At 38.0% G+C, this 20,485-nt stretch overlaps 1 protein-coding gene across 8 annotated transcripts in view; it reads right to left on the bottom strand.

The window, feature by feature from the left end:
* The window catches only part of VPS8 (VPS8 subunit of CORVET complex), a 353,273-nt gene that overhangs the window by 191,535 nt on the left and 141,253 nt on the right, over positions 1–20,485 (bottom strand). For 7 of the 8 annotated variants that reach the window (XM_064366881.1, XM_064366879.1, XM_021674475.2 and 4 more), the window contains 10 exons: positions 19,769–19,922; positions 19,606–19,665; positions 17,979–18,086; positions 13,762–13,842; positions 10,990–11,160; positions 4,426–4,500; positions 3,322–3,357; positions 2,348–2,438; positions 1,876–1,922; positions 334–423 (listed from right to left, as the gene is read on the bottom strand). In XM_064366881.1, the coding sequence (XP_064222951.1) occupies positions 334–423; positions 1,876–1,922; positions 2,348–2,438; positions 3,322–3,357; positions 4,426–4,500; positions 10,990–11,160; positions 13,762–13,842; positions 17,979–18,086; positions 19,606–19,665; positions 19,769–19,922 (913 nt within the window). The remainder of the gene's footprint in view (positions 1–333; positions 424–1,875; positions 1,923–2,347; positions 2,439–3,321; positions 3,358–4,425; positions 4,501–10,989; positions 11,161–13,761; positions 13,843–17,978; positions 18,087–19,605; positions 19,666–19,768; positions 19,923–20,485) is intronic. The other variant, XM_064366882.1, reaches the window with a different exon arrangement.

The raw sequence follows: 20,485 nt of genomic DNA, 5'->3' as shown, positions 1-20,485 counted from the left end.
TTAACGTAAATATTAGTCACCAGCAAGATGTCAGCCACCATAAGGTGTCAATTTACAGGAAAGGATCTTCACACGTATATCCTTTCCTTCCACGTGGCACTAAGCAGCTAAGTGCTGAGTAACACTCCACAGTGTTTTACTCCTCTATACCTATTACTTCAAAATGGATCATTTAGAATGTTCCACAAGCCCTGAAATAAAGTTTTGAATACTAAAAAATATTTAACCAAAGGCTGGGTGCAAAAATGAAAGTCACATTCTCAAGTAACATAAAAAAACAACATCAGACCTCCTCCAGAGCACTGCCTACTGGAAGCACATGCAAACGTGTACCTGAAAATGCTGCTCCATCACTTGGATTTTTCCTTGGTCTGGGCACTTTTTCAGAGCTCGATCTGCATAATGGAATAGGATTTCTACCATCTGTAAGGAAAACAGCCTGGCATAGACATTAAAATATATCTCTAAAGTTTTTCAATATTTATGTGGCCCTCCTAAATAATACAGAATCAGAATTTGTTATTGTATTAAAATTATAATTGAAAATTTTAGTGGTTTTATTACCAACTTTAAAAAATCTAGTCTCGTTTCTTTCAGCCTCAGGGTTAGTACAAATTTGCTAATCTTTCTTAAGAAATATCTCCATGTTGTATGGACACAGGGAGGGGAGCACTATACACTGGGGTCTGTTGGGGGGGAGTGGGGAGGACAGCGGGGGGTGGGGAGTTGGGGAGAGATAGCATGGGGAGAAATGCCACATATAGGTGAAGGAGAGGAAGGCAGCAAATCACACTGACACGTGTGCACCTATGCAACAATCTTGCATGTTTTTCACATGTACCCCAAAACCTAAAATGCAATAAAAAAAAAATTAAAAAAAAAAAACAACAACTATCTCCATGTTGTAGACCTCAGTGGTATCCACACTGCTCAGGAAACGAAACATCAAGTTCTTCAGTAATCCTCTGCTGTAGGTGTTTCCCCAAAGAGCACAGATGAGCAAATCATTCGGAGTCTGAGGAGCGACCAATTTCCATCCATGTTTTCTATAAACATTTATACTAATTTGGAATATAATTTTTACCAATGCATTTACACAACAAAAGGGAGGGAATTCGATGGTCAATTAATTCAGCCTAGTCTGGATTAGGAACAGAAGGTCAATATTAAATATTAGCATCCATTGTATTGATGCTAATTAATAATAACATTAAAACATTAACCCTCTCTGCTAGTTCTGGGCAACACAAACATTTGCATATACAGTATTTCTCATAATCACTAGTGAGCTCATAAAAACTGACAAATGTCAATTTTCTGTGGGCTATTACTTGGTTCAGAAATCATCCAGATTCCCAGGTTTTCTTCCTCCTCCTTCCTGCTGTCTTTTGGCTACGTACATTATTATCTCCATAAGAGTAAGCAAGGGAAAACAGAAAAGGTGATTAAGAAGGAATTTTAAAAGTATTCAAGATGACACAGAATTATAATCTGACTTTTTTTTTAGATACAGGTCTCACTCTGCCGCTCAGGCTGGAGTGCAGTGGCACAATCATAGCCCACCGTAGCCTCGAACTCCTAGGCTCAACTGATCCTCTGGCCTAGGCCTTACAAGTAGCTAGAACTACAGGTGCACACCACCACCATGCCTAGCTAATTTTTTTTATTTTTGGAGAGATGGGGTCTTGCTATGTTGCCCATGCTAGTCTTGAACCCCTAACCCCTAGTGTGTGTGTGTGTGTGTGTGTGTGTGTGTGTGTGAGGTACACTCTCTCCTGGATTGCAGCCATTTGCCTACTTGTGCCCAAAGATATTAGCAAATGCCAAAAGCAAATGTGTACCATCTTCTACTAAAGACCCTATTAAAATACTCACCCGGTCTGCAACAATAGCCTTTCGCTTGCTGACATCCCCTGATAATCCTGCAGAGAAGGAAAATCCAACAAAAACAAGTTAGTCCACATCTTTAGGAGTGAAACTGTGTCTGGTTTCATATTCATAAGATGTGTAACAACAGGTATAATTGTAACAATTCTTAGGTATCAAAATGTTGGATAATACATCATAATAGGAACACCTCAAATCTACGGGACCAGATAGCATACCAACGTACTTATCGTTCATTCTAATAGTAATTCCCTTATGGAATAATTTAAAAGTGACATTTTAATTTCCATACCCTCTATTTGTCATTAACCTTCTTAACTGAAAGTCCATAAGGTTTAATAGCATCCTGTTTATAAACACTTGAGCGCTCAGCTGAAAGTGCTCTAGGAGGGTTTAGCACTGTCCATTCCCTCCACTCCGGGAGAACCACGTCTGCCACACTGCTGTTCCGTCTACTCACCCACGACTGCTTTTGCTTTTCCCTCGTGGAAAGACCATGCAAGGGCCAAGGCTTCTGTAAGACAATCTTGTTTCAGGAGATGATCCACTCTCTAAAATGGAAAAATGAGAGAAAGCAGACCCCTTTGTCTGACCAGTCACCAGTCAGAATTCCTATACCATCTAAAATCTTTCCAGAAGTTGCTGCTTAGTGGCTAAAATTATTTTAATAGCTATGCAAATATCTTATTTCAAAGAAAAAAATCTTAAAGCACTAGATGGTATAATGACTGTATAGGCTAGTACAGACAGCCACAGGGCCTAAATATGAAAAGGGGAAATAGCTGGAATGTCATTGTAGCAGAAATGGCTCTCTGTTTATCACAACATTCATTTCCTCCTCCTTGGTAATAACAAACCCCTAATTTATTGGAGACAGCAATACATCGGCTGAAGGACATTTCTAACACTACCTTGTAGCCACTGGGAACAATGTGACTAAGCTCTGGCTAATGAGAAGTGAAGTGCTACCTGGTATTTCTGGGATGTCACTTTAAGAGGCAGGAGACAGCCTTTATTTTTCCTCTTTCCTCCTTCCTGAAATGTGGTAACAGCTGGAGCTCTAGCAACCGTATGAATCATCAAACGACCCTGAGACCAGAATTCGAAGACAAAGATGGCAGAACAGGATCGCATGCTTAAGCTTATGGAACTCCTCCAATAGCTGCGGACCGCCTAGCTCCAGGTTGCTTTTACATGAGACAGAAATCTTGTTTAAGCCACTATTATTTTGAATTTTCTAATATACGTAGCCAACCTAATTCTAACTTACACAGTCAGTTCTAGCAAATCAAGTACCTAACAGCTATCATGGTTTTCAGTACACTTCTGAAATTAAGAACCCTACCAAATAATATTCTTCTGAAAAGTCAAAACAGAAATGCTAAAAAGCTACCAATTCAGTAGCTCTAACACGTGAAATTACTTTGAGCTCACCTCTCTCCAGCTCCTCAGCATCATCACATAAACAGACTGCAAAGTAAAGACGTGGAAATTAGGATGATCACTTTTAACAGACTTATTTAGGGGACACATTTGTCCTAGTCCCACATCTCATTTGACATCTTTTTCAGTAAAAACATTTCATACTACAATTAGAAGTATATCTTAGAATTTACTAATGGGTCTTCAAGAACAATTTTTTTTTTTTAGACAGTCTTGCTCTGTTGCCCAGGCTGGAGTGCAGCAGCACAATCTCGGCTCACTGCAACCTCTGCTTCCGAGGTTCAAGCAAGTCACGTTCCTCAGCTTCCCAAGTGGCTAGGATTTAGGCACCTGCTACCACTACTGGCTAATTTTTGTATTTTTACTAGAGACAGGGTTTTGCCATGTTGGCCAGGCTGGTTTTGAACTCCTGGCCTCGTGATCTGCCCACGGTGGCCTCCAAAAGTGCTGGGATTACAGGAGTGAGCCAACACACCTGGCCTAGAACCCACATTAAAGAGTAAGTCAAATATTTAAAGGTCTACAGTCCAAGGACTTAATCCATGGACAAGGAGCAAGGAAAGCCCAAGCTCACTTCCCTCCACTGACCTGGCAATATTTTGGTTAAATTTTAATACTGAAGGAATGTTTCTCCACATATGTTTTTAAAGCACAGGAACAAACTGAGATAAATTGAGGTACAAAAAGTTCCTACTCCAACGATACTATTCTCAGTCAAATATCTCAATGCATTTTAATCAGCATCCTAGACTGACCTAAGCTAACGGCCACCTTAATTACACGACAAATATCCATGATTAGGTAGCTGCCTGGTCATGAAAACATAAATGTGAAGAAAGCTTATAAAAGCATATCTCTGAATGAAGAAAATAAGCATCCTAGTAGCCAACACCTAAACAAAAGTAAAGAATATGCCTAAAAGTGGAGGTAAAAACATTAATTAACTAAAAAGCATGACTACCTAACCACAAAGCGTTTTGGTAAGTGCTGATCAATATTCACTTTGCAATACACTGCCCTCTTTACCAGGAATCTCCTTCAGCCTCAACTATCCTGATACATACAAATACCAACCCACAGAGTGAAAGAGCTTACTTTTGTCCCCAAATAAAAGATCTGACCACCATAGCTACTGATGGATTGATAACAAGCCTTCTCTCCAACCAAAGCCTGGAAAAAAAAAATACACATAAAAAAGGTAAAAATTACATGCACTGGAAGTCTTATTAAGTTTTAAAGACTGTCAACTATAGAGACAACAGTTTAGGTCAACATAGTTTCATCCCGTAAGTGAGTGGGAGATGAAACTGATGTCCATCATCAGTTTGACAGCATAAGTGACAGAAAAAAACAAATATTCTGCTTATGTATATAACCTTTTAATTTTCAGAATAATGTGGAAAAGGGAGGAAGAATGCCAACTTTCAAATCTAAAGGAAAACTGTTGGGTCCTGCCCGTGTTGGATGACAAATTGTCATTGCTTTTGGCAAAGAATGAGGCTGACTGAAAATGGCACTTCCAAGTTCTTTGAAATAAATATCAACATAAAACACAAGAGGAGAGCAGATGACAAAGCAGCAAGGAATATGGGAGTCGGCATAGCAGCAAAAGAGAAGAGAAACTCATGATAATCTGGGTTGCGAATCTTGGCTCTGCCACTTACACACATTTGTATAGTGTGAAGCAACTTCCAAACCTTTGACAGTCTTCTCATCTTTGAAAAACCTTGCAAAGTTTCTCTAATGCTTAAATATGTTAATATTTATAAATCTCCCAAAATATATGTGGTCAATAACTGATGGCTATAGCTTTTCTTAGCTTTTTATTGTGGGAATTTTTAAATCTATACAGAAATAGAAAGAACAATTGAGCCATCCCTGAATGTATCTATGAACCAGTAGCATCAATGACCAACTCGTCACCAATCTTGTCTCATCTGTAATTTCCACCACTTCCCTAGGACACAGGATAATTTTGAAGTGAATCCCAAATTTGGAGTACTTCACTTATAAAAATTCAGTATACATTTTTAAAAAGAGTCCTTTTAAACACAATCACAATTCCATTAACATACTTTTAAAAGTCAATAATCATTCCTCAATATTAAATACCCAATCAGTGTTTGGATTTTAAATTGTCTCAGAAATATCAAATGCTGTCGAGGTTTGTAGTTTTGCTCTTACACATTTCATTTGTCTGAATCAAGATCTAAAAAAGGTTCACTATTGGACCTTATCTCTTAAGTTTTCTCTAATCTATAGGTTTTGCTTCCATCTCTCTCAATCCTTTATTTCTCTTGAAGTTCATTTGTTGAAGAAACCTGAAACACTTATTCTGTAGTTTCCGACTACTTGGATTTTGCTGACTGTATCCCCAGGGAACCGCATAACATGTCTTCCGTATCTTCTCAAAAGGAGACTTCATCAGATTCAGGATTTTTTTGTTTGTTTTTTTGTGGTAGTGTTACTTTAAGGATGTTAGCTACATACAGGACTTTAGTAGATGCTCTTTATTATCAGGTTAAAGAAGTGCCCTTCAATTCCTAGTCTGCTAAGAGTTTTTATCAGGAATGGATAATGAATTGTGTCAAATGTCTTTTCTGCATCTACTGAGATAACCTTATGGTTTTTGTTCTTCAATCTATTAACACGGTAAATAACACTGATTTTCAAATTTTTTTTTTTTTTGAAACAGAGTCTTGCTCTGTCATGCAGGCTGGAGTGCAGTGGCACCATCTTGGCTTACTGCAACCTCTGCCTCCAGACTCAAGCGATATTCCAGCCTCAGCCTCCTGAGTAGCTGGGACTATAAGCACGTGCCACCACGCCCGGCTAATGTTTGTATTTTTTGCAGAGACAAGGTTTCACCATGTTGCCCAGGCTGGCATCAAATTCCTGGCCTCTGGGACTACAGGTGTGAGTCACCACACCTGGTCAATTTTCAAATGTTAAACCAGCCTTGCATGCTTTGGATAAACACCATTTGATCATGATTTGTTACTCGTTTTATACATTGGTTTCTATTTGCTAATATTTTGTTGAGGATTTCTGTATCCATGCTCACGAGAATATTGGTCTATACTGTTCTTTATTACAGTAACTTTGGTTTTATTATCAGAGTTATGCTAGGCTTATAAAATGAATTAAGCTCCCTTCTCTTATTTTGTAAAAGATGTTTTTGTGTAGAATTTGCACTATTCTTTCCTTAAATCTTTGGCATACTTCACCAATGAAGCAATATGGGCCTGGAGTCTCTTTGTAGAAAGATTTTTGATTACAAAATTATTTAACAGATAAATGACCACTTAGATTTTCTATTTCTTTTGGAGTCAGCTTTGGTAATTTGCGTATTTTAAGGATTTTTTTTCTATTTCATCTAAAGCTGTTGAACTTACAGGCATAAAATTACTCATATTACCCTCTTATATCTGCACACTGTATAGTAATGTCAACTCTCTCATTCCTGATATTGGCAATTGTATGTTCTTTTTTTCTTGGTAAGTTTTACATGAGGTTTATCAATTTTATCCATCTTTCAAAGAACCAGCTTTTGGTTTCTTTGATGTTTCTCTGTTGTTTGTCCATTTTCTACTTAATTGATTTGTGCTCATCTTTATTATTAATATTTCTTCCTTCAGTCTATTTTTTTCTGTTTAATTAAGAGAGATGCTTAAATAATTGATTTTATAAATATTTCCCCTTTTCTAATAGAAGTATTTAATACTATAAATTACCCTCAAAAATGATTTAAGTGTAGGCCACAGATTTTGACATTTTGTATTTCATTTTCATTCAGCTCAAAATAGTTTCTGTTTTTCTTTGTCATTTATTCTTTGTCCATGGATTATTTTAAAATGTTGTTTAACTTCCAAATATTTGAGTTTTCTCCAGATTTATCCTGATAATTCCAATATTTTCCAATTTGTTGAATTTTGGTTTCATTCTAGAGGGTGTGAAGTGGGATCACATGTACTCAATACTGATGATAGCTTCGTGTGCAATTGAAAAAAACTGCCAATTTGCTTTTATTGAGTGGAATATTCTATAAATGTCAATTAGGTCCAGTTGGTCAATTGCGTTTTTTCAAGTCTTCTATACCCTTAATGATTTTCCATGTACTTACTGTATTAACTACTGAGAGATAAGTTAGTAAATTTCTAACTATAATTGTGGATTTCTCTGTTTCTCCTTTCAGTTTCATCAGTTTTTGCTTCACCTGTTATTGGTGAAGTCCTGTTACTGGGTGCTTAAATTTTTAAGATTGTTTTCTCTTCTTGATTAATTAACCTGTTTATTATTTTGAAATTTCTCTTCATCTCTGACAATATTCCTTAATCTGAAATACACTTAGACTAGAATTAATATAGACACTGTCATGATTAGTGTTTGCATGATCTATGTTTTTCCAACATTTTAACTTACACATGTTTTTGGGTAGACAAAATGTAGGTTTAATGTAGAGTTTTTTGTAGATAGTATGTAGTTGGTTCTTATTTTTTCTAGTCTAATAATCTCTACCTTTTACTTGAAATGTTTAGAATCACTGATATGGTTGGTTTAGATTTATTATCTTACTAATTGTTTCTTACTAGTACAATCTTTTTTTTTAAGAGACAGAGTCTCACTCTGTCACCCAGGCTGTAGTACTGGTATGATCACAGCTCACTGTAACCTTGAACTCCTGGGCTCAAGCAGTTCTCCTTCCTTGGCCTCCCAAAGTGCTGAGATTACAGACATGAGCCACTGTATCTTTTTTAAAATATTTCTTTTGTATTTAATATTTTTAACATTTCATTTTGTCACTATTAACGACTTACTAGTTACACCTCTTTTTTAGTGATTATAGTTTACAATGTGCAACTTAGTCAACATTTAAATAGTATTTGACACATACTGTAAGAACCTTACAATGATGTACTTTCATCTCCCACATCCTGGCACTATGTACTATTTTTGTTATATATATTGCTTCTATCTATCATAAATTTCACAACACATTATTTTTGTTTTAAACGTCAATTGCTTTTGTTAAACAACAGTACTGAGATATAACTGACACCATAAAATTCACTCATTAGACACACAATTCAGTGACTTTTTTAGTAAATTTATAGATGTTTGGCCATTATCAAAATCCATTTTGAGAACATTATCATCATTCTTCAAAGATTCTTGTACCCATCTGTAGTCAATCCCATTCCCACCTCCAAACCCAGGTAATCACTAATGCACATCTGTCTCTGTAAATTAAATTCACCTTTTCTGGACATTTTATACGAATAGAATTAAACAAAATGTACTCTCTTTGCATGACTTCTTTCACTTAGTATTTCTGAGGTTCATCCGTGTTGTAGCCAAGTATCAGTTGTCATACTTTTTACTGTGGAACAGCATCCTATTAAATGGCTATGCCCCATTTTGTACATCCATTTACCAGTTGGTGAATATTTAGATTGTTTTCACTCTTGGCTATTAAGAATAATACTGCCATGTATGTTCATATACAAGTTTTTATGTTAGCATGCGTTTTCAGCTCTTTTTGGAACATACCTAGGAGTAGAACTTCTGGGTCAGATTGGTAATTCAATGTCTAACTTTTTCTTTGAAGACAGTGCCTCACTCTGTCACCCAGGTTGGAGTGCAGTGGCGCAATCTCAGCTCACTACAACCTCTGCCTCCCAGGTTCAAGCGATCCTCCTGCCTTAGTCTCCCAAGTAGCTGGGATTACAGGCGCCCGCCACCATGCCCAGCTAATTTTTTGTTTGTTTGGATTTTTAGTAGAGACAGGGTTTCACTATGTCAGTCAGGCTAGTCTCAAACTCCTGACTTCAGCAATCCACCCACCTTGGCCTCCCAAAGTGCTTGGATTACAGACATGAGCCACTGCACCCAGCCATAGGTTGTTTTTTCTTCTTTATATACCTAGTAATCTTTAATTGGGTGGCAGACATTGTGAATTTTACCTTGTTGGTTTCTGGATCTTTCTGTATTACTATTAATATTCTTGTGCTTTGTTCTAGGAGATAAGTGATTTGGAAATGGTTGGATCCTTTCTGGTCTTACTTTTAAGATGTATCAGTTGGGACCAGTGTGGCATTTATTCTAGTCTTAATGAGGCAAGATGCCTCTGAGTACTCTACCCGATGCCCTGTGAATCATGAAGCTTTCCATTCTGGCTGGTGTAACAAGCACTGTTTTCAGCCCTGTGTGAGCACTAGATACAGTTCCCTCTGAACCTTTCAAATGGCTCTTTCCTGGTCCTTGGGCAGCTTCCTCATATGCATTTGCTGATTCGTAATTTGAGGAACACTCAAGGGGGACTCTTTCGTAGTGCTCTTTTCTCCAGTACTCTGTCCTTCAAACTCAACCCAATTTTGTCTTCCTGCAATCTAGACTCTGTCTTCTCAACTCATGGAGTCTTCCACACTCCAGTTGGGTTCTTCCACAGCCCAGACGCTCTCTCAAGGCTGGAAACTAGGAGAATCACAGAGTTCACGTCATTTGTTCCCCATTTTGTGAGAGATTGCTGTCCGCCATCACAGATGTTCAGTGTCTTGAGAACTTCTGTCTTCTTCTTCTTCTTCTTCTCCTCCCCCTTCTCCCCCTCCTCCTCTTCCTCCTCCTTCTGTTATTTCAAGCAGGAGAGTAAATCGAATCCCAACAACTCTATCTTGGCTAAAAGTGCAAGTTCAAAGTCCACTGGTATTTTTAATACCATTCAAACACAAGAAAATAACAGTGTGGAACAGTAATTATTATTATCACTTAGTGAATTATATTGCACTAGCATTTCTTACTCTGACTTTCCTCAGTTTTTAAAGTGGGAGGCTGGAAGACCCTTTCATATGTATTTTATGCTCTGAAGTTATAATATGAGGAAGATTTGAGCAAAGCCTACACATCATGCTGTAGTCATTCATTAAATATGACCATCATTACTATTTTCTTTCAAAAAAGTATCCAAGGAAGTCTCACAATGGTCTAAATTTCCTACTTAAAAATTAATGGTTTAGGAACATGAGATCACAATTCAAGGTGGCTGAACTATAAACTATCTGTGGAAATTGCTTAAGGCCATTACTGTAGTTGCTTAATGATACAAAATTAATGCTAAGTCCATAGCTTTGTTGTGTCTTCCTTCTCTCTAGCCTCCTACATTTCATCTATCACCTATTTCTAAAATATCTTCTTTCTCTTAAAGCCGTCTTTGCTTTTTAATGCCCACAGCTAACATACCCTTTCAAGCCTTTATCATTATCACTCAAATATTTCAAAGCCTCATAAGGTACCTATCTGCAGTTATTTATCCCTTAAATCTATCAGGCTTATCACTGCCAGATTAAGCTTTCTGAAAATATTTTGATTTTACAATTTCTCAAAAATTTTCCATTATACTTCATTATTTTTAGTATAAAAATTAAAACACTTTGGTATTAAGTAAAATAAGTCACATTTCTGAATAGAAGGGAACAAAATTTGTTGTTTTAGCTTGTGTTCCTAAACACTTATAAGCACATCCACACCCACTTGAACCTAGTGGCTTTTAAGGAAACACTTCAAGAGAGAAAAAGGTAACACCCCAGAGGTCCTATTTCTAAAACAACTACAACAAAATACCAAGTTTATCAATGCAATGCCAAGACAACTGATCATCCTTACCAGTGCCTGGCTAACATTTCCTCCAGTGGCCAGTGATTTGAAATGGCTACTGTTGTAGACCAGCTGAACTTCTGAGATCTCCACTGTCTCCAGTTCCTCTTGTGTTTGCCGATCAATCACATGCAACTTCTCTACACTGTCTAAGAGCACAACTGTGCGGGAATTTATCCACTGTAATTCAAGCACACAGCAAAACAAAAGTGAGACCACACCTGCATCGTCATTTGGGTCAAGAAGAAAGCTTGGCTGCTCAATCAAACTACACTGAGGACTTTATCCATTTAACAATTTACATGGCAACACAATCAAAGCAAGAACTCCTCAGTGACAGCCCAGAGAACAGTAAGTAGGAAGAATACGCTACTGACTTTTCCAAGTGTTAACAATGACACTTTCATAGTGTAAAAGACGACTAAAGCTGTAGGTAGATTAGAGCACATAGTTTTTTATAAAAGATTTTTCAAAGCAATTGGCACAAACGACTTCAGTATCATGACAAACTCTGCATTTCTAGTTTTTATGATATTCTGAAACAAAAGAACAAAGTAAAGCTCATAAACCCAGCAGGTCAAAGGGCAACTGTCGGCACTGAAGGAATACATATTTTAAAATATTTAAAATGAAAGAAAGCTATTTTAAAAATCTACTTTCTTCAAAATCTCTCTTAAAATTATGAGATTTCTTTGTTCTATTTCTCTGTATCTCCCAAATGTTCTTTAATAAGTACTATTATAATTTTAAAAGTACTAACAATGATAACTTTAAAAATCTTCTGAAGGACGCCATTTTAACAAATTTCTTGGGTTACGTATAAAATCAGATTACTTATTTTCAAAAATTTTTTTTGGTAATTCTAATCCTTTCCCAAGAAACAAATCTTCAAATCTGTTCAGTTAGGATCCAGAAGTAGCCAGAGCTCAGCGCTTCCTCTGCACTTTACGTCTCTGGCATTCATGCCGGTGTATTTGTATCTTCTACTCTATGTCATCAGATATTCTTTGCATAATGCCCAATTAAAGATAACCAAGTTGAAAATAGATTTTCTTCTAACATATGCTAAAAATATACTCTATGACTGCATATTAGCCACTCTAAGGGAAGAGTCTGTTCCCCTCTCCTCCTCTAAAAAATCTCTTTCAGAAAACAGGGAGTTTGATATGCAAATCTTTTACAGAAAGCTCTTACAAGGTGCTCTCTAAATTATTTTATTTAGAAAAACAAAGTATTTTCTAGGAAAAATCACATTATTTAGCCTTATACAACTTTAATCAGTGCTAGTTCTTAGTTCCAAAGGTCACCTGGTTAAATGAAAACGAGAGAATGGCAGAGAAAAATGAACCTCAGTAAGTCTGGTAATTATTCCTGAGATTAGACCCACAGAGCTGAAAGTGTTGACATTGTTGTAAATAAGCCTTTTAAGGGTAATTTACAAAACAATGCAGTTCATGGTCACACTATGGATATGCCACAGGATCACTAAAAACACCAACTGTCCTATTGTTAGAATGGTTACTTATGGCTGGGGAAAAAATTTTCCAGTCACAAACTTGTGCAGGTTTTTAAAGTACTGTATCTCAAACATCTGAAACAGAAGCGAAGATGATAAATTCTGAAAAGCTGTGCGACACGATTCAACAAGACAGCTCTGGTGATGACAACAACGATGTCTTCTAAGAGTCTCAACAAAATTATTTCATAAAATGTGTATGAATTATTTCTAAACAATTGTGAGTTAAAAATCTAATGTATAATTAATAAATCATGTAAAGAAAAGATCTATTTCATCTATATCCTACAAAAATTACACATTTTCAAGTTGGGAGAAAAAGCTCTTCTTCAGTCTTTTTATTAGAAAAATGACTTCTATTTATGCCTATATTCATGCATCTGCAGAATGTTTTACTGGACCCCAGACACTGATGTCCTAAAATGTACTAATGATGGGAACACAGAAATATTATAATTACCCTGTTCTCAAAATTAACAAGCTGTTTGAGAGAGAAAAAATAAAATTTGATACAAAAAGAAATCTCTCTTTTTAAATCAAGAAGTCACTCAGGATTGAGAGGCATGGTAGAAAGAGAACTCTGCAAAGTTTTTAGCCACAAGAAATTCTGACAAGCTCAAAAATACAAAAAATGTTTTACAGGGAAAGCGGGGCAATGATCCTCAAAAAACTCACCTAAATACTTCTGAAGCCAAACTCCCCTTTGAGCTAAACCAGACATGAAATTTCTAATCCTGCCTGTGTTCAGCAGGACACAGGCTGAAAGGCAATAATTAGTGGCATCACACCACATTCAGACTTTATTCAATATAACTGGGACTTCATTTTTTTTTTCTCTCTCTCTCTCTCTCTCTCTCTCTCTCTCTCTCTCTCTGTGTGTGTGTGTGTGTGTGTGTGTGTGTGTTTCTATACAGATACATATATATACACACACACACACACACACACATATATATATATATATATATATATACACACATACTTTTTTTTTTTTTAAGAGATAGGGTCTCACTATATTGCCCAGGCTGGAGTACAGTGGCTAGTCACAGGAGCAATCATTGAGCACTAAGGCCTCGAACTCCAGGGCTTAAGCTATCCCACCTTGGCCTCCCAAGTAGCTGGGACTACAGGCATGAGCCATGGTGCCTGGCTGTCCATATTTCACATGATCTTAAAGGTAATAATTCTTGGCAGAAATCCTGGTAGCTTAGATTCAGAACAATTACATGAAATGAATGGGGATATTTAATTTGAATAATACTTACAGTAAAGTTGATGAGGTCATAGTACAGATGAAGATGCTTTTGCTTAGTAACATGTATTGCTCCAGATTCATCTCTCTTTACCTGATGATGAAATAAAAACAACCTAAAACCCAGCTACTGTTTGAGGGACTTTTTAAGATATTTAATTATACTCCACCTAGAGTATCACATTTATCCATTATCCCATTCACTACAGATTAGCCAAAAATATTGATAATTAAATGATTATGAAAATTTAAAAAAATTATTTATTCCATTATTTACACCAAAATGCAGGTCATATCTGTGAGTGGTCTAGTTGTCAGTATCGAAAAATGTTGTGGCATAATAATTCAGAACAACCTAACTTTATCACATCAATGACTATAATTAAAGTACAAAGAACGGTGACATGGTGTGAGGAAGTGAGAAGTTCACGAAAGAAGAAAAGATGCTGCAGTGACATAAACCAGACTTTCCTGAACTATAATACTATTCTGAGAGGACTTCAAAAAGTTCATGGAAAATGCATACCACGAAAAACACTATGCACGGATCTCAAAAACTTTTTGCACCAAAATAAACTCACCTTAACTTGTTTTAACATGTCTGAAAAGGATCTAGCTGGAGGCATTAGGCAGGATAAGACATCAGTTTGAAAAGAGCCCCAAAGAGCAACTAATTTTAGCAGAATTTATAAATTCTGCTAAAATTGAATCAAGGACAAACATTGAATTTATGGTGAAGCTTCGGGGGAAGAATGGTAACATCACTGATGCTTAATAAAAGTTTATGGGAACAATGCCCCCAGAGAAATAATGGGTAACTTGGTTTAAGAAGGAATGAGATGATGTTACAGGTGAAGCCTGCAGCTGCAGACCATACTCATCAATTAGCAAGGAAAAATATTCATCTTGTTCATGCCCTAATTGAAAGAGATCAATGATTAACAGCAGAAACAACGGCCAACACCACAAACAACCAGTTCAGCCTACATTATTCTGGCAAATTTAAGTTGAGCAAACTTTCTACTTGATGGGTGCCAAAACAGCTGTGCCCTTATCAGCTGCAGACAAGAGCAAAGCCTTCAATGGGAATTTTAAACACGTGGAATCAAGATCCTGAAGCATTTCTTTGAAGAACTGTAATGGGAGATAAAACATGACTTTACCAGTGTGCTCCCGAAGAGAAGGCACAAGCAAAGCAACGGCTGTGAAGAGGCAGAAGCGGCCCGGTCAAAGCAAAAGCAGCCCAGGCCAGAGCAAAGGCCATGGCAACAGGCTTGTTTTGAGACAGTCTTGCTCTGTTGCCCAGGTAGGAATGCAGTGACGCGATTTCAGCTCACTGCAACCTCCACCTCCTGGGTTCAAGCAATTCTCTGCTGCAGCCTCCTGAGTAGCTGGGCACCTGCCACCACGCCTGGCTAATTTTTGTATTTTTAGCAGAGATGGGGGTTTCACCATCTTGGTCAGGCTGGTCTTGAACTCCTGACCTCGTGATCCACCTGCCTCAGCCTCCCAGAGTGGCAACAGGTTTTTGGGATGCTCAAGGTATTTTGCTTGTTGACTTTCTGGAGGGCCAAAGAACAATAACATCTGCTTATTTTGAGTGTTTTGAGAAAGCCAAAGCTTTGGCAGACAAACGCCCAGGAAAGCTTCACCAAAGAGTCCTGCACCACTACAATGTTCCTGCTCATTGCTCTCATTAAACAAGGCCAATTTTGAGGGCATTTCAATGGGAAATCCTTAGGCATCCACCGAATAGTACTGATTCGGCTCCTTGTGACTTTCGTTTCCTAATCTAGAAAAAGTCTGTAAAGGAAACTCATTTTTCTTTAGTTAATAATGTAAAAAAGGCTGCACTGACAGTTAATTCCCAAGACCTTCAGTTCTTTAGGGATGGACTACATGGCTGGTATCATCATTTTTAAAAGTATCTTGAACAAGATGAAGCTTACGTTGAGAAATAAAATTTATTTGTATTTTTAAATTCCATTTTTCCACAAACTTTTTGAAGTTCCCTCGTGTAACTCTAACAGCCAAAATTTCCCAGAAGGACCGTGAGCGTTAATCTTCCATTAATGTGTATGTACCTACACACTCGCTACCCTTAGTCACCCTAATCGTTAGCTTCCTCCCACTCCGCTCTGAGGTAACAGAACACTGAAGAAAAAATATAAAGCACAAGACACACCTGGTCACCTGAAATTCCTGACACTCACTTCAACCTGGGCCTTCCTGCACTCCCCACAGTGGTGTTACAGGTCTTTCCCTGTAAGTCACAGTTCTCCTTGCCCTCTGGTCTCATCACTTACAGTGCTGACCTCACCTGATACCTTAACAAAAATCTGAGACCACTGAATGTGGGGCCTTCACGTGGACCCACCTTCACTTCACTAAATCACTTCTCCTTTAGGAAAGGATCCTCCAGTAAAATGAACATGGATGTAGAGAAATCTATTTAATTCTAAGTTCCACTATTATATCCATGTGACTAAGGGCAGTCACCTACTCTCTCTCTGTTTCCTGAGAACATACGGTCCACGGACCCTAAAATATTTACTGTGTGGCCCTTTACACAAAAAGCTTGGTAACCCCGATCTAGATTAATAATGACTGGCCTAGACTGGTAATGGAGTCATCACAGGTTCCTAATCAATTAAAGTCATAAAGATGTGATTAAGGTGACATTTTAAGAAGATCAGTCTAGAAGTAGAAAAAAGAATACATACAGAAGGCAGGAGAAAAATTAAAGGTTTTTCTCTTATAATAAAGCAGGTGTAAGGTGTTTAGACGAGGACGGCTGCTTGCAGTGAGAGTTAAGGGATGATACTTTCAAGGAAAAACAAGCCTTCTCATCATAGTGGATCTAGAGACCAAAGGACATGAATGAAACTTCCCATCTCTGACTTTGCATTTGAGAATCAAGAAATATTTGAAGAGAGACTGATTGGGGAGAAAATGATTAAGGAGTATTTCAATGTGTTGAGTTGAAAGTGAAGGTGGTCCTCTCAAATGCTGCATTGGGGATGTTCTAATAAAACTTTATGTACAAAAACAGAAGACAAGCCAGATTTGGCCCATAGGCCACAGTTTGCCAACCCCTACTGTCAATCCTCTCTATATATTCAATTACATTTTCCACCACAGGTTTCTCCCTGTCATTAATTCTATAAACATTTATTAAACATTTACAATATAAAAGCACTGTCCTACTGGCTGGAAATGTAACGGTAAAGTTGGTCTCTAGAGTTATGGAGTTTTCTGTCTAGTGAGGAAGAAAAACAAGTAATTTAAAAAGTGCTGAATGTGGCCAAGCACAGTGGCTCACCCCAACATTTGGAGGCTGAGGCGGGAGGACTGCTTGAGGCCAGGAGTTTGAGAGTCAGCCTGGGCCTCAGTTCAAGACCTGCAAGACCTCGTCTCTCTTTTTTTTAAGTGCTGAATGTTATCAAAAGATATATGTAACTAACCTAGTTCAGGTCAGGGAAGGCCATGTTAATCATGAGCTAGGAGACAACGGAAGACAGCACAGAACTTTCCTGGCAGACGCAACAGTACATGTAAAAGGCACTGAGGCCAAAGACCAGCTAGGAAGCCATGGCAGATTTCTCATTTCCCCCATACGCATACCCACCCTTCCTGCAGCAGTTGCAGTATATCCTTCATAAAGCCACCAATAGCCTCCCTAGTCCACACCAATCACTGTGTACTCCTAATTTGTATCAACTCGATTTGCCTCACACAGTTCAATCCTTAAGCTGTTTTCTGTAGTAATCACGAACACACTGATTTTGCTTTTCAAACGAGATTATAAGCTGTGTGAAAGATGAAATTATGTCGTATACTGCCTTCTTCCCATTGCTGCTCGTGCCCACCACAGTGTAGAGAACAGTCGGTGCTGAGTGATACCTGCTCTCTAATACACACACGTCGTCATACATACATTAACACAGGCATATTCATGTTCGTATCTTTATATATTTACATACACCATTAATTATTTGTCAGTCAAAGAAATGGAGCTGAGAAATAAACTATGAGAGGTTATGGAGCTGAACGTGATCACCTTTTTCCCATGCTAATCAATAAAGCCTTAGATAAAAATGAAATCGGTCACTCTCTCTCCAAAGACCTATTATAGTAAGACAAATTTCTTTGACACATTATTAAATTACTGATGAATAAAAAGAATTATAAGAGGCTTTATAACGGACCTAGCATCATATTAGGACTTACCAACAGAAAATGAACAACGTCTCCTCTGCAGAAGGCAAGCATGGGATTCACATAATTATGTACTGCTACAAAGTGCCAGGCCAGCAACGGCACACTGGAAGGATCCATCTAAGCAGGGAGAAGAAAAAAAAATCATCACAGTTAATAAACAAGGGGACGAGGAGAAAACCATGGTTCAAAACAGCATCTGACTAACGTTCCTGGATCAAAACTTTCCCCAATTTCTCAGTTAAAGCAACAACTAACTGGGAAGTGTCACGGGGGAGCTTTCTAGATTGATGGTAATATTCTACATCTTGATAGGAATTTGGGCAACAAAAGTGTTAAGCATTTGTCAAAGTTCAGGAAATGTGCTCTCAAGATCTGTGCATTTCTTTGTATGTATATTCTACACCAAAGAAAAAACCTAAGGAAGAATTCAACTCTAGCTAATAATATGCATTCTAAATATTTAGGAGAAAGAATATTAATTTCTGCAATTTTTTTTGAAATACATAAAAAATATAACTTGATAGGTGGACAGAGGGATGGGTAGAAGAACAGATATGTAATAAAGGGCAGTAAATGTTAATTATAGAATTTAGATGGTAGATAGACAAGTATTCAATGTGCAATTCTTTCAACTTTGTTTGAAAATGTTTACAATAAAATGTTGAAAAAATACCAAAAAAAAACCATCCAAAAAGAAGCAAACACATACCACCATGAAAAAAAAATCTCAATGCGCCAATGAAGCTAATCTGAGGAATGTTTATGGCATCTAAGCCAGTTTTGCCTTCTGAAAGGACAGACCTGCTTCCCCTAGGGTCCAGAGATGCACAGGGTACCAACAAGGAAACAGGTGAGCTCCTTCACTACAGGGGATGCTTTCTGCACAAGCCAGGTTCTGTACCACCATTCTCCAACCCATCCTGTCAATATCTCTCCTCATACACACATTGGAAGATCACAACTCTGAAAACAACCAAGAAGAAAGGAAAGGGGAAACTGGGATGTGAATAACACATGCTAGGAAGTATCATCCCCAGAAGTAAAATACCTCCAGGGAAAGCACATGCAGTAGCAATCTACCACACACATTACAGTGGATCTACGCTGTCAATGGCTGAGCGCCAAAGCTGCAGACAGTGAGTATAAGCCTGTCTCAGCACAGCAGCCACGTCAAAGCAAGTATCTTTCAAACACTGAAAATCAGGGCTTGGACTCAATAAATCAACTTATCCTTCAGCTTTAAATCCGCTAAGGGAATTTTACTGCACTCAGAAGGGCACTGAATGAGTCTAGGAAAATCCATGCATGAAGTCTGGTGTGACCACAGAGTGCCAGGACAGCAATATACAGAGACTGTCAAGAACAAAAGCCGACTGTATGCCGTCTAAGAGAGAAAAGCTTAAAGTGATAAAGGCAGAAAAGTACAAGATTCATGATCCCTACGATGCTGTGCTGGTCAGCAGCTTATGATGCTCTGGTCACCTTAAGGCAAGTCCAGCCAACAATTTCTGGAGCACTGACTTCCATCCTGTCTAGTTTTCTGACAATCTCACAGAATTCACCCCTTGCAAGTCATTTCTCTCAACCTCCTGACATGGTCCTTCCTTTTGCCAATCAGATGGAGAGACTTACTCACCCGGCCATAGGGAAAAGTCATCCACACTTTCAAGGATGGTTTCAATCCAATGACCAGTATCTTTAAGAGAAAAATATGTTTTCAATACTGACCTTGTAATTTTCACATATATGGTATTCAACACTTCTAAAAGTTCTGAGTTTCAACTTCTAAATACACTTACTTTTGTTAAGGATGCCATGGCCAATAATGAAAACTGTGTGATGGGATGATCTTTCAACTCAGGCTTAGAATGCAGAGGCTCAATACAGCAGACTTCACCCTTAGAACCACTGAAGAGACACCTAGATTCACATGTTCTCACTCCCATCACTCTCCTGAAAACGTAATGAGAAAATTCAGAATCAATTCAGCAATGATGCAAGGCACTGCTGTCTCTTGCTTGGACCCCTTTAATAGCCTCCTACTCCTATTCTCAACCCCAACAACCCAAGCTCCACAGGACAGCAGCACGATCTCTTTATTCCACAGGTCAGATCTATTTACTCTTCGGCCAAAAACATTCCACCAGCTTGCTACTGTACATAAAACAAAGGCCAAACTCTTTCCCATGCCTTAAAAGGATATGATCTGGCTCCTCCCTTCACTCCTCTCCCACTACTCTGTTCCTGACAAAGTCACACTCCAGCCATGCCTGCTTTCTTCCATTGCTCCAGCAGGCCAAGTATGTGGCCATCTCAAAACCATTGTGTCTGAATGTTCTCTGCCTGGAATATTTTCCTCGGATCTGTGCATCTACTGACTGGGCACTATTCGGGCATTTTTCCAGATGCTGCCGCTTCTGAGAAAGCCATTCCAGAATCATCCTCAGGTGCAATCTAGCACAATATCCTGCCTTGTTTTCTTCCCAGGACTTACACCCATCTGAAGTGATTTCATT

The sequence above is a fragment of the Aotus nancymaae genome, unplaced genomic scaffold (assembly GCF_030222135.1).
Source record: "Aotus nancymaae isolate 86718 unplaced genomic scaffold, 86718_ANA_hifiasm-v0.15.2.pri h1tg000067l, whole genome shotgun sequence".
In the NCBI taxonomy this organism is placed as follows: Eukaryota; Metazoa; Chordata; class Mammalia; order Primates; family Aotidae; genus Aotus; species Aotus nancymaae.
Note: the sequence above shows the minus strand (reverse complement) of the source record. Positions and strands in the feature narration are given on the sequence as shown.